The sequence below is a fragment of the Anas acuta genome, chromosome 4 (genome assembly GCF_963932015.1).
Source record: "Anas acuta chromosome 4, bAnaAcu1.1, whole genome shotgun sequence".
Classification (NCBI taxonomy): domain Eukaryota; kingdom Metazoa; phylum Chordata; class Aves; order Anseriformes; family Anatidae; genus Anas; species Anas acuta.
In genome coordinates, this window is record NC_088982.1 from 60,014,428 (window position 1) to 60,028,355 (window position 13,928).

The following is a 13,928-nucleotide window of genomic DNA, read 5'->3' on the forward strand; positions in this document are numbered from 1 at the left end:
TGTTTACATGCCATAGCTTTACATTTCTTTGGTGAGTCAAGTGAGGTCTTTGTCCTTCTTTGATTTGGAAAACCAGATAGAATTTGTATCTCACTGAAAATACTACATCAACATTTGAGGGAACAATTATGAAATATGAACAATTATGAAATATTTTTTGATATAAAATCTACAATCTACTACTCATTTTACTGGTGCATTTAAAAAAAAAAAAAAAAAGCTGACCATTTATTTTCTCTTATTTAATTGATGACTATTATATATCATTCAGACTTGCCATAGGAGAATGAAGTAAATAGTTGAGTATTTTCCCAACACCCTCCTCCCCCCCCAAAAAATCTGCACAATCAGAGTTAAAAACAAAACAAAACTGATATTCAATAAAATTTAGCCATACCTGGAGTGTTCCCTTAGAGCACAAATCCAAAGGTTTATTATGATTTTGCAATCGCTTTCTCAGTTCTGAGCGTAATTAGGGATTAAATTGTGACTCCCAGATCAGAAAAGACAAAAAGGCATGAATGAAGACCATAAAATTAAATTTAGAATTTTATTTTGGGAATTCAAGAATACAGAAAATCCATAAAATATCTAAAGTATCTAATTGAATTGGGTCAAACCTATATAAATTCTGCTCATCTTGGAATTGTCCAGGAATTACTTGGACAATATCTTATTTACTTTCACCTGTTTGAGGTACCAATCTTTTTGGTACCTTACTCTCCTGACACTTTGGAAAAATAGTTAAGAATATTCTTGAGTTTTTTTTTGGAAATGTTGAATATCAGTATATAAGAATGTTGGGAGTATTCTTGGAAATAATTGATTTTAAGTATTCAAGATTCAGAAATTGTTGCCATTTGTAGGTTTGGTCTTTTCAAAACCTACCTATTGAAGTTCCTTCATGTTTGTTTAATGCTAATGATTAAGTTAATGTTAGCAAGTTTGGCTCTGGGTTTCCTAGCCTTATCTGTCTGTTTTCTTACTCCCTGGAGTTTTTTATTCTCTGGTTTCTTCTTGACTGACACCATGTCTTTTATATTCTCCTTCTAAACTCTTGCAGTAACTTCTAAGTCAAACAGAATAGTTTCAGTTGGAAGGCACCTCTGAAGACTCGAGACTACTTGCTCCATGGCAGCCGTCTTTTTTTTTAATCCCTGATCTGCCTGAGCTGCAGTCCTCCATGTAGCTCATCCTGGATGTCACCTCTAAGCATGTGGAGTAAAAGAACGTGATAAGGAGTAGTAGGCATGGTTTCACCAAAGGGAAATCATCTTTAACCAGTCTGTTAACCTGGGTTATAACAGGCTGGGTAAATGAGGGGAAGAGCAGTGGATGTTGTCTACCTTGATTTCAACCAAGGCTTATGACACTGTATCCCGTAACATCCTCATAAAGCTCAAGAAGTATGGGTTAGATGAGCGGAGAGTGAGGTAGATGAGAGCTGGCTGAACTCAGAGGGTTGTGATCAATAGCACAGTCTAATTGGAGGCTTTAGCTAGTGGTGTTCCCTAGAAGTCGGTACTGGGTCAAGTCTTGTTCATCAGTGACCTGGATGAACATTTAGAGTGTACCCTCAGCAAGTTTGCTGATGATAGAAAACTGGTAGGACTGACTGTTACACCAGAAGGCTGTGCTGCCATTCCGAGAGACCTGTACAGGTTAGAGATGGGCAGAGAGGAACCTCATGAAGTTCACAAAGAGTTCTGCACCTATGGTTGAATAACCCCATGCCCTGGCCATTGGTATGCATGAGGAATACTTACAAAATCATCTTGCGGACAGTATGACTTGTTCCACTTGAAGATTTTCATTGGCTTTGCAACATACATAAGACACCATGTAGTTGGGCAACAGAGACCTGTTTTTAGTTTTCTTATTCTTTTGCATTCTTATTAACTTAGTATCAGGAAATAATATTAGGTGAAGAACTTCTTCAAGGATGTTCCTTTAAGTTGCTCACAACTTTTACAGTGCATGCGTACAGGTATATTTATAAATATGTAGCATAAGTCTGTTCCAAATATTCATAACACTGAGCTCAATAAATTAATGGAACTCGTTTTGTTGCATGTAAGATAATATGTTCTCTAGGATCACCTCTATAAGCAAAGATATTATATACAGCTGTATAATGGTCAGCAATGGAAGCAATAGGTATTTGCCCTATTGTTATGTGTTGTGGTGTGTTTTTTTTTGTTGATGTTGTTGTTGGGTGTTATATAGAGCTTTTTTCATTAAGTAAATACATGAAATCATCATACCAATATGTTTTTTATACTTCATAAGCCTAGGAAATTATATGAAGAAAGTAACTAAGCATATTCCTAGGCTTGTCTATCTTCAGAACAAATCTTTACCCACAGTATTTGAGAAGTTTTATTATTCCTTTTTTTCTTTTCTTTTTTTCCCCTGTGTGTTTATATATTCATCAAAACATTGGTTTAAATTTCCAATTTATAGGAAAAAAAAAAAGTGTGATGACAAACTTCTAACTTCATACTAATATCTGAATGTAAAGTATTTTGTGGATTATCAAGTCCATTACACTGCAAGCTAAAGTTCACATCAAAAGAATGCCAGATCTAGTGACCCAGAGCCACAATTATCCAACATTTTTATGCCATAGATATCTGTTAAATTGCATTCACATAGCTGACACTCATGTCAATTTATAGTCATCTTGCAGATCTGTAATTCCACTGATTTTAGCTATGTCTTCACCAAGTTGCTAACTCCTCTGAGTAGACTACTTCTGAATACATTGAACATTTTTATCTCTAGGTTTTCATGTGAAAACAGATGTGCAGGTAAATGCTTTAGATAAAATGCTGGACTGCTTCAATTGATAGAGTTTTGATAATAGTTTTATTTGGTCCAGAATTTAAGCTTGCAGATATATATTTTTCATCCAGGAACTAAGAAATATAAATTCTTGACTTCTTCATTCCGATTTTTTTAATAAGACAAGGAAAGGGGAAGAAAGAATGCTTGATTCACCTGATTTTTCATTATCCTGTCCTTGAGAATTTGATACCTGAGGTCTTTAAAATTAGAACCTGAGCACAAGAAACCTGAGAGGCAGCCTAAGAATCATGTTAAGTATTTTCCAAAGGAGAAAGGAAAGATTTTAAGTCACAGAGAGTATGGTTTGGAAGTGTATTTTACCAAACCCTTAGCTGAGAAAGCAAAAATAGGTTTGGGAGTACCTCACTCAAGGTGAGATTATTCTGAGAAGCATCTTCTTCAAGTAATGAAGAGTGAAAAGTGAAAAGGGCTCCTTAAAAATATGTTTTGGGCATGCAGCTTTCTGTCAGGACAGCTGACTTTCCCAGAGCAGCAGTTGTTTGGACTAATGATCTTCAAAGGAACATACAGAAAGTGGAAATCAAATCAAGTGTTGAGAAAAAGGTCCTAAGCAGCTGCTTTTGTTGCCAAAAGCTCCCTCGATTGCATCACATGCTTAGCTCAAACCAGTCACACTGAACACAGTATCTCACTGATAATTATAGCTCTTTATCTAGAAAGATGGACAAGTCAAGTAGGGATGTTCATTGCCAGATTCCATGATGCAGAGCTAATTAGGACATGAGAGCGGTCACAGGGTCCAGTGAGAGATGAAGTACACCTGTACTCTTAGAAATTAGCTCAGAAAAATTTCAGACTTTCCAGGGAACTGAGTACTATTTAAGGGTAATCATCATTGTGAAAACATCTGGGAAGAGTGTTCCTTGCAGAGCAAATCCCTAGATTCAAAAGAAAGGATTACATGAGTAGAAGTTTTAAGTGCAAACCTAATGCATCACCCAGTTAAAAATAAATCTTTTTATATGGCTCCTTAACTCCTTTCTCCCTCTTCTTAAAAACCTTTCATGAACAGGAAGAACTGCTTTGTCAAGTACACACTCACAAAAGAAGTCCATCTAACCTAATATGTTCAATCCAGGGATGACCAAAATAGATAGCCAAAGAAGATAAGAACAGAAGGATTATATAACAATCCTCAAAAATATTTTCCTAACTTCTAGTCATTTCTAGCTAAGGCTTAAACCGTAACAGTTTCTGTTAGATGTCTTACTGCTATTGGATAAACTTTTCTTACATTGGTTTCTTGATAGCCTTTCCTGCAGGTTTTCTGGTATGTGGAGAAGTTGCAGCCCCCCCTCCCCCACCCCATTCTGGAATATAACTGAGCTGAAACAAAAGTACTGCAAACCAGGATTGAAGAATTATTTTTAGTATAGCACTATGTCCAAGTAAACAGGTGTAAGTGAAAACTAGAAAAAAATAAGATGTCTCCAAAAAAATCTTAGAAAGCACAGTCACCTTCAAAAAAAAAAAAAAAAAAAAAAAAAAAGAAAACAAAGGGTGTGTTATTATGACCTCCTTATCTAGCGCTCTCCTTTGCTTTTTAAGAATATTGGTACCTTTGTTACCTTTACAGAGATTCATGGCGTATTCAGAAAAGCTTTAGCAAAAGCAATCCAAATAATACAGGTTGTACAGATTAATAGAATTATGTAGAGTAGCATTGATTAGGTTGCTAGAAAAGTATCCATAATCAATATATAGAAAAGAATAATGACACAGGTTTGTGTTAGTTTTTTTTGAATTTTTAACTTTGTAATATCCTCAGGAAATAAAGTCTAGTTCATATAAATTAAATTCAGCTCTGATTTCTAAAGTAACGATTCTATGCACTAAATATTTAGGCTTAAAAATAGTGTTTTTGTTATTCTTTTATACAAAAATTTAATTTAAAAAGTACTTTACAAAATTATAAAAAAGCTATTACATTTGATACAACTCCCCTCTCATCATGCATGTTTAGCTCTAACATAATTCTACCTCATTTTTTTCTCTCATTTATTGTCTTATACATGTTTCCCAGGATAGCCCACTGGTCTTACAGTCTGACAGAAATGTAACAGTGAATGCAAGAAATCACATGGGACAGTTAACTGGACAACTGACAGTAGGTGAGTGTTCTTTATTGACTGTTATGTGTATCAGTTTAGATTTATGAATAGTTTAATTAATATAGAAAATAAAACACTGAAAAGTCCGAAAAATTCTCGTCACTGTACTCCAAAAAAAGCCAAGACACACAGGATCCAAGACAGGATCATAAAAGCATAATTCAGCAGTAGCTGAAGGCAGAGAAAACAGGAATGGCCCCAAGTAGTTAAAACATAGCTTAATGAAAAAAAAAAAATTACTTTTGAGACAGCTGTAACAAAACAAAACAAAAAAATAATCTGCAAAACCTGTTTCAACAATAATTTCAGGGGAAAATAACCATCATTTTCTTACAAGTTCTGTCAGTCTTCCATTATTTCAGTGGGAATTGGTCTTTCCCCATTACTCTTGTAATGTATTTAGATCAGCATATATTAAAAATCAGTTGGAGCTAACAGAATGTTAAAAACAAACTCAAATACTTCTGTAGTCACCACAAATTTTAAATAGAAATTGATTGTACTGCCTGTCATTCATTAAAAGGTGTATGATATTTCGCAAAATATTACCAAATCAACATTCCAAATGAAGTAGAGAAAAAAACAAAAAAAAAAACTATTTCTTCACCTGTAGACTCTTTGTCTTGATTCTTCTTGTGTATTTGTTCCCATTGTTTATTACTTCTAACACATCATAAGCATTTTTTATCACAAATCGTATTTACTGTGTTAGTGAATATGTATTACCGATGAAGTAATATTTTGTTTATATTTTGGCTACTATAATAATAATGAAGATGTTTGTTGCTTTTCAAGAGCACTGCCTGAAAAAAATGGTACAAAATAACGTTCTAGATTTGATAGAAAACAATGCATTTTGACTGGGAATGGGGTGAAATATATATAAACACATGTGAACAAATTTCAGAAGACAATCCCTTAGACTCCACATCTTTTCTTTTCACGTTACTTCTGGGTTAAACTCTGTTTATCCACTCTTTTTCCTAATGTGCTAAGGATATACTGACAAAATAGTTTTAAATTAAACTAGTTGTATTGACACTGAGATTTCATACTGGCTGGAGACTGTGGCTTCAAGTTGTAAAAAAAATCTTTGGCAACTGCACAAAGAGTGACACACCATCTGCACTGATTTTCCTGAATGAGCACATCAAATGAGTGTGCAAAGGTAACCAGAATTGCTAGCAGATACAGATGAGGAAGATTAAGCAAACACCTGTTCCAGCCATATTGCTCTTGCCTGTGTGTTTATGGAACACAGTTCTGTTTCATCTAGTAGCTGTAATATTAAAACCTTCCAATTCAGCTGCTAATTGTTAAAAAGGTGAGTTGTCTATGGTATACGTTCACATTGGCTGATATATAAAAGATACTCTTATGGCTGGTACCATTCTTGCTAAGTAAATCTAACATTGAAAACATGAGTGTATCCAGACTGGCCTACTTACGATGTTGTACTAGAGGATAATATTAAAAAAACACGAAGGCCTGAAGGAAATGTGTTCGTATGTTACAGTCATTAGAATGAATACCTGTAAGCTTCTTAGTGAGTTTGTAGCTGGTGCAGTGTCTCCAGAGCAGGAGTTTGATAAATTGTAATATCGTATTTATGTTCTTTTTTTCATAATGCCTATATGGCCTTTTATATATATATATATATATATATATATATATTTAAAAATATATATAATAAAATTATATATATATATATAAATACTGATTTCTTTTATGTCAGTTCTTCATGGAATATTGAATGCATATTCAAATATATCTTATGTTGATACTTATAATTTAATATTTCTTAGTCTAGGCACTCTGAGTACAATCAGTGAAAGCCTGAACATTCTACTATTGGAAATCAAAGAAATTTATGGGCAGATAAAATTCAAAATGTTTTGTTCTTACATTCCCTTCCAAAAATATTTGTTGTGTAAGAAGACTAGAGATAGACAAAACTTTGATTTTTTTTTTTTTTTGTCTAGGTAAAAGCATATGCTGAGAGAAGGCAAGGGAACTTGTCTATAACAGGTTTGCTGACATCAGAAAATATGTTAAAATGTTCTGGGAAGTCCCTGCCTTCTTCAGAACTGCTCTTTGTACTGATGCTGCATGTTGAATCAGCTCTTTGTGTGAAAGGGGTGAAAATAAACAGAGGAAGCAGCAGAGAGAAATATTTCAGTGCTATCAAACAAACCAACAACAACAACAAAAAAAAGATGATCTAGTAAGCAACTTTGAAATGCTGCTGTGTTAATTTCTTTTAAAAAGTTGGAGTAATAAAAATTACAAGACAGCGTGCAAATTTATATGCGTGGTAGGATCATTCTGAAAGGACACCTATGCATTCAGGTGGATAACAATGCACCTCCTATACATGTGATGTCATTGAAATTTTATATGTATTTCAACTGATATAAGTGATGTTACAAAGCAGTAAGTAGCCTATTCTCTTGTGTTTGAGGTTAAAATTGCTGGTCATATCAACTTTTAGGAAAATGAAAAATGTCTGTTGTATTTGGAATTGGGCGATGGAAGTTAAGTGAATGTAAAGCCTGGGCTGGGAGCAGTGAAGACGGAGAGGGAGTCACCACTATAGCAATGCTTTCAGTTGGGTTCTACACAGACTGAGTTAGAAATGCAGTTTTATCCTCAGGTCTTGTTGTGACATATGGTCAGGAAACTGCCAAGTTTGTATGTGGATCTCCAGGCATCAATTTTTAGACATGCCATTGAATACCAACAGACCAGATGTAGTACAGACAGAAAGGATATCTCCAGAATAAAGATTTAAAGATGATCATTCGTTGATCTGTGTATCTAAGATAAGGAGAAATAATCAGACCTCCCAACCTTTCTTTAGGAAAACCCTCTGCATTTTGCATTCTACTAGGTTACCTTGACACAACCTTTTCACTCTGTTCAATCAATGTTTGCATAGTTTAAAGCAATATGAAAAAACATCTACTTATTTTCTGCCTGTCTTAGAAATGCAAAATAGTCATTCACATCAAACCAGAAACCTGTTATCTCCATAATGTCTGCACAAATCTTTTTCCTGTCTTTCAGTGAAGGACATAAGGTTGACAAGTGCTAAAGTGGATCAAAATTAAATATGGCTGAAAGGGGACATTTGAAGCTTACATGTGTACTCATTCTAGCTTCATCTTCAGATTTGATTATTATTCTGTCAACTTTTTTCTTTTTTTTTGGTAAACTTTTCTTTTTCTGTAATAATTTCTTCTGACATGCATTTCTACTGTACTATGCTTTACTGTTTTCTATTCATAAAGATCCCTGGGGATATCTGAAACCTTTTTAGAGTATGATGAACAGATAAAGGCGCTCATCATTTTTGCTAAGCTGTGGTCTCTTTAAGACAGAATCATAATTCTCATGAGCTTCAGAGATGTGCAAGTCAGCTTTAGAAAGCTCCTGATCCAGCAGCTCTACTTATTGAAATTTCTACATCCACACAACTTGTGAAAAATATTTGATTACCAATGAATGTTATATCACACTTTTTAAGTTATTTTTTCAAAATAACAGGTGGATGTATAATTTTCAATAACCAACTGTGGTAATGATCATTAACAGTACTAAAAGATAAATCTTTTCAAAAAAATTGTCAAAGTTGATGACACTTTCCATCCATTTATCACAGAATTTGTGTTGTGTATTCAAGATTTCTTTTTCTTTAAAATGTCCTTGCTTGCTTGCTTTGTTCCACCAAGAGTACGTGGCATATTGGGGAGAAATTATTGGGCATTGAAAACAACAGGTGTGCAACCTCTTGGGTGTGGAAATCGTCCCTTTCATCATCTTTATCTAAAGGCCAAATCACCTGTGCCTTTATCTTACCTATTTCTTACCAGGTAGCACATCCCACTACCCCTTCAATTTCAAAGTTTTTGAAATAACTCGCTATCTGAGTATTGCCTGTGATGTTCACTTTGCAAACACCTCAATCCATTTGATAGTAGTTGTCTCTTGTCGTCAAAGATCTGAAACAAGAGAAAACATCTCAAGTATCTTGTTTTTAGAATAGCCTGTGGCAGAGGTTGTCTGACTATAATAATGCATGTGCACAATTGGTTCTAAATCTTAGGTGTATATTGTCAGACCTTTACTTAAGTTTATTATGAACTTGAACTAAGTGTCTATTAAGGCAGTTGAAGTAATAATGTGCTTAAGCAACAGTGGAAGGGGAATACTGCTTCTTTATTTTTTAATCTTGCTTGCATAGTTGGGAGCCTCAAATACAAGGTCTCCTCAACTAAGCATTGCAACAACAAAGTAGACTCAGAATGGTTCTACACATACACCCTTTTTCACAGCACAAAATTGAAATAAAAGGTCTCAACTGCTCTCTTTCTTATCTATGTTGTTGTTTTTATATCGGTGATGGTAGAGTGCTGAGGAGAAAAGGAGTGATGTTTTTCAAACTCTCATTAGCTGCATCTACATCTTAACTGGGCAAATAAGGATCAGAATTTGTGAAAAACATGTAAAATCAAGTCTTTTTCCTTTCCCTTAAAGGGAAGTTTGCCTACCTGTAGTCCTAAAACAAAAGTGAATTTTCAGAAATCTAAAATACCTTAAACTTTCCACTAGTAACATTTTCACATTAAAATAAATGTTCTGGTAACAACTGTGGTGCAGTAGGATTATGTATTAAGATGTATTACAAAAAAAAAATTGGCAAAATGAGTTACCCATTTCTCAGGATTCTCTTAATTTATATTCCTTAACTAATATAGACTGGAAAAAAATTTTGGTCTTTAAAACTATTTTAAAAGGCAGAAATCAGGTTTGTAGCCAACCTTTTGCAGTGATGTACAAACAAGAATATTTGATACTGAACTTCAGACTGAATATGTAATAGTTTAAAGTCTCCATTTTGGACATTGTATCATTACTCTTTGTAGTTGAAAAGGTTTTTAACTTTTAATTTTATTCTCTCTTCCTTTTCTAGTCCAAAAAAACCTGAACACAAAATCCGTAATTCATGCACTAAATTATGTGCATTGCTTATAATAGTTCAGTTATTTTTGCACTGTAAATTGAATTTTCTGTTGAAAGTTACTGTCTAGTGTTTTCCCTTGTTTTACCTGTAGATTCAGAGAATATTTAGATAATTTACATAGTATAATATTATTAACTTTAAATATATAAGTTCTAAAGTATAGTGTTTCTTAACAAAGTGCTATATGAATGCTATAGAATGTATAGTATTTATATTCCTATACTTTCTAAGTATAGGAATTTTCAGGAGGAGAAAATATAGCTCATCTACTATTGTAAGATCTTTTCAGATAAAGTAAATGTGATATAATTCGTGTTTCTTTTTTTAATACAAGTTAGCTACCTTATACTTACTGCAGAGTTAAAGGACCTCTTTCAGCTGAGGGAATTACCGCAGAAGGCAGGAAAAGCATTGCCTGAGAGGCCATATGGCCTTAAGTCTCCTCCTGGCACAGCATGTGAGAAGAGCCAGGAGCTAGTCAAAAACTGAGCCATGATGCTCATAACAGTGGAAATGTCCAGCTGGAATCCAACTCTATCCCTTCTCATAATTTACAGGGCAATGTGATGTTGTCTCTGTTTCTGTCTATCTAATCCCTGGAAAAGTCTTATTACAAGCCATCTGGGCTATAACAAGTTTTGCAATAGTAGCTCACATAAAATATGTTCAGATATACTCTTAATGACTTTGGCTAAGCTATTATAAAAATATACTCACATTGATTAATTATCTTGAAGTGTGGTATTAAGAAAATAAGAAGCTCTGAGAACTGGTAAAAACTTCAGCCTCTTTGCCAGCACTTTGATTGGTTTGCCAAAGTAGCATTTAAAAAATTAACATGTTATTTATTTGAAATTCATCCATATTCTGCATTTATCTGTTTAAGTCATCCTGCAATAATATGAAGCCTCTTGACTTGTTTGTTTTGATTTGGCTTCAAAAGGCAGTAATAGTTAATGGGGAAAAAAAAAAAAAAAAAAGAAGCAAACAACTCTTTTTTCAAGTTTTTATTTCTATTTCAGTTTTAAGTTACATCATTCTCTGCATTAATCTACTCCTGTAAATTTGACATTCAGCAGTGGTGAACTTAGGCTTTTGTGACTAGACCATGCATTAACTCTTTGGAAAAATAATGCTTTTTAATACATACATTACATAATTAAGTCAGAAAAATACTAAATACACAATAGAATCAGCTATTTGTAGTCTACCTCATGCCTGAGCAACAAGATCTCTTTGAAAATGAGGTATTTTACATGTTATTTTATGATTCTTTTAGTCATTTAAGTAAGTTTTCAATTTCTAAGTAATATCTTCTATGTCATTGGGTTTCTTTTGCTATATGACATGTGCAGACAAAACACTATCTTGCTGTATAATATTTGAAAACCCTATGGCTTGAAATTTATCTTACATCTCCTTTATGAATTGCCTGTTGAAAACCATGCTATCAAAAAAACAGTAAGCTATTTCTCTGTCACTCATTGGGACCAAATAGTAATCATTTTCTGGTAGGTATGGCCATTATTTAACTTAAAAGATCCTTCCTGAAATACAAGACCATACAGTGTCAGTTGATACGTCAATTCAAAGTTTCCCTATGAATGCAAATGCAAGCAGTAGTAAGACAATAATTAAATTCTGTGCAATTTCTGCTTGGCTATTTCAGGGTTGAAAGCCTATGTTCATTATTGGTTCGAAACAGCTATAGCAAAGAAGGTCTACTCTATCAATGTAAGATCTCTCACTTTGACTTTTTTTTTTCCTTTTTTTGTTTTACTAGCAGATTCTACAAAATCGTCTTCAAGTCTAAAAAGTAACTATGTTATAAATGACTGAGTCCCAAATAGGGTTACAATCAAAGTTTACAGTTTATTAAAGGAATAGAGGTAAGCAAACAGCGCTGGGTGCGCCGCGAGTCTCTGCTCCACCAAGACGCACACCAGTTACATCAGGCGGCTTGTTTTTATGCTCCTAGGCTAATACATATTCATCACCATTTTTGGAAGAGGCAGGGTTCTTATAATCAGTTTCCGGCACCTGAACCATCCCATGGATGCATCCGTATCAGTCTCCGGTGGTCCCTCTGGGGGTCACTCGTACTGAAGGCTCGTAGTCTTCCTCCCAGGCTTCGTCCTTCTGTCATTCTTCAGCTTCCCCCCTCTCCCCCCCCTCTTTATTTAGTAGTCTCTGGGCCAGATGTCAGAAAGTTGTGTCTCGTACAATAGTCAGCAGTTATCTCAAAAAACTCCCCCCTATTCTCTTATCTCCCAGACCCGAGTCTCAAGGTTTACCCTTCAAACCCTCTATCGACATGAACTGCTAGACCATTCGTTTGCTTTCCCTCTGATCTCAGCAAGTCTATTTCTTCCTAGGATACAAGGTACTGCTTGTGTTAGTTTGTATCTGAAGCTGTATTGATCAAATGTGTAGAACATCTTTTACTATCTGTAACTGACAAAAAAAAAAAAAAAAAAAAAAAAAAGAAAGAAAAACACGCATTGTACTTTTACATTAGTCTGATACTTCTCTATATAATATTTGTACCATAGACAAAATAAATGCAGGTTATTTCCTCTCTCTTTTTCTAAGCTTATTCATCATCTGTGTTTGGAAGTTTGAGGTCAAATAGCTGTTTTGCAATGTATTTTTCTTTCAGTAATCTAAATTTGATATGAAAAGGTCAAGCACATGGAGGAAAAGATGCTTTCCCAAAGTTGAGATAAGTTCCTAAAGTTTGGGCTTCAGAAAGCCTTCAGTTCTATGCAGCTCCTGGGCTGGTTACATTTCTTTTTTTCTTCTGCAGCTGTTTCAGTTTCTCATATCTCTTTACTATAAATCTTGATGGAAAACTTAAGGTCCCAGCAGCTGATGATCAATGCTGGGTACGCAGAGGGCTGTCTGCACGCAGCTTTCCTGCAGGCTCACCTCTACAAAACTAGCAGTCATGGGCCTCTTTCTTTCCTCGTCAGAAGGCAACAGTTGATCTTCTGCACCCACTGTCACTTTAGAGATGGTAGGAAAAGGATGAAAGGGAACAGTTAGTCAGTGATTTTCTAACAGTGGTGCTAGAGGGGAAGCAAGAGCATGAAGGTTGTCCAGTGCTCTAGGTGTGAGCCCTTAATATTTCATCCCAGACTTAACTCTAAGGCTTGCTTTGACTCTGGGGCATCTGTAGTGAGACTGGAGATAAGCTGACGTGGATTTCAATTATCAACAGTTACTTCAGCGATGCTGCATCAATCCTCTTTATAGGCTTTTATTTGTTGTCGTTCACTCTCCCCAGATTGAAGGGGGAGAGAATCAGAAAGGTAAAAGTGCCTTTCTCATGGATTGAGATAAGGACAGTTCAGTAGGGAAAGCAAAAACTGCACGCAAGCAAAGCAAGACAAAGAATCCATTCACTGCTTCCCATCAGCAGGCAGGGGTTCATCCACTTCCAGGACAGCAGGGCTCATCACACGTAATGGTTTCTTGGGAAGACAAACGCCATCACTCCAAACATCCTCCCCTTCCTCTTTACCCAAGCTGTTGTTGCTGAGCATGATGTCGTATGGCATGGAATATCTTTGGAAAGTCTGTCCTGGCTGTGTCCTCTCCCAGCTTCACTGGCAGGGCAGCACAAGAAGCTCAAAAGTCCTTGGCTCCATGTAAGCACTGCTCTGCAACAACTAAAATATTGGTGTGTTATCATCACTTTTTTCATCAAAAATCCAAAACACAGCATCATGTGAGCCTCTGTGAAGAAAATTATCTTTATCCCAGACAAAACCATGACATTTTTTACCTGATTATATTTTAAATCCAAGTCTGAATACTTCCACTGTTTCCAGATGTTTGGCACTGATAGTTAGGAAAAATTATATTTTGTCTTAGTTCTCAAATATCTAATCCTCAATATTAAAAAGAAAAAAAAAAAAAAAAAG

The 13,928-nt window shown here is 35.0% G+C and overlaps 1 protein-coding gene across 14 annotated transcripts in view; it reads left to right on the plus strand.

Moving 5' to 3' along the window:
• Positions 1 to 13,928, plus strand: part of SGCZ (sarcoglycan zeta) — a 444,923-nt gene that overhangs the window by 359,692 nt on the left and 71,303 nt on the right. For all 14 annotated transcript variants that reach the window (XR_011096329.1, XR_011096330.1, XR_011096331.1 and 11 more), the window contains one exon: positions 4,892 to 4,979. Coding sequence is in view for 11 of the 14 variants with exons in the window: in XM_068681532.1 (XP_068537633.1) it covers positions 4,892 to 4,979 (88 nt within the window). In the remaining 3 variants the exon portion in view is untranslated. The remainder of the gene's footprint in view (positions 1 to 4,891; positions 4,980 to 13,928) is intronic.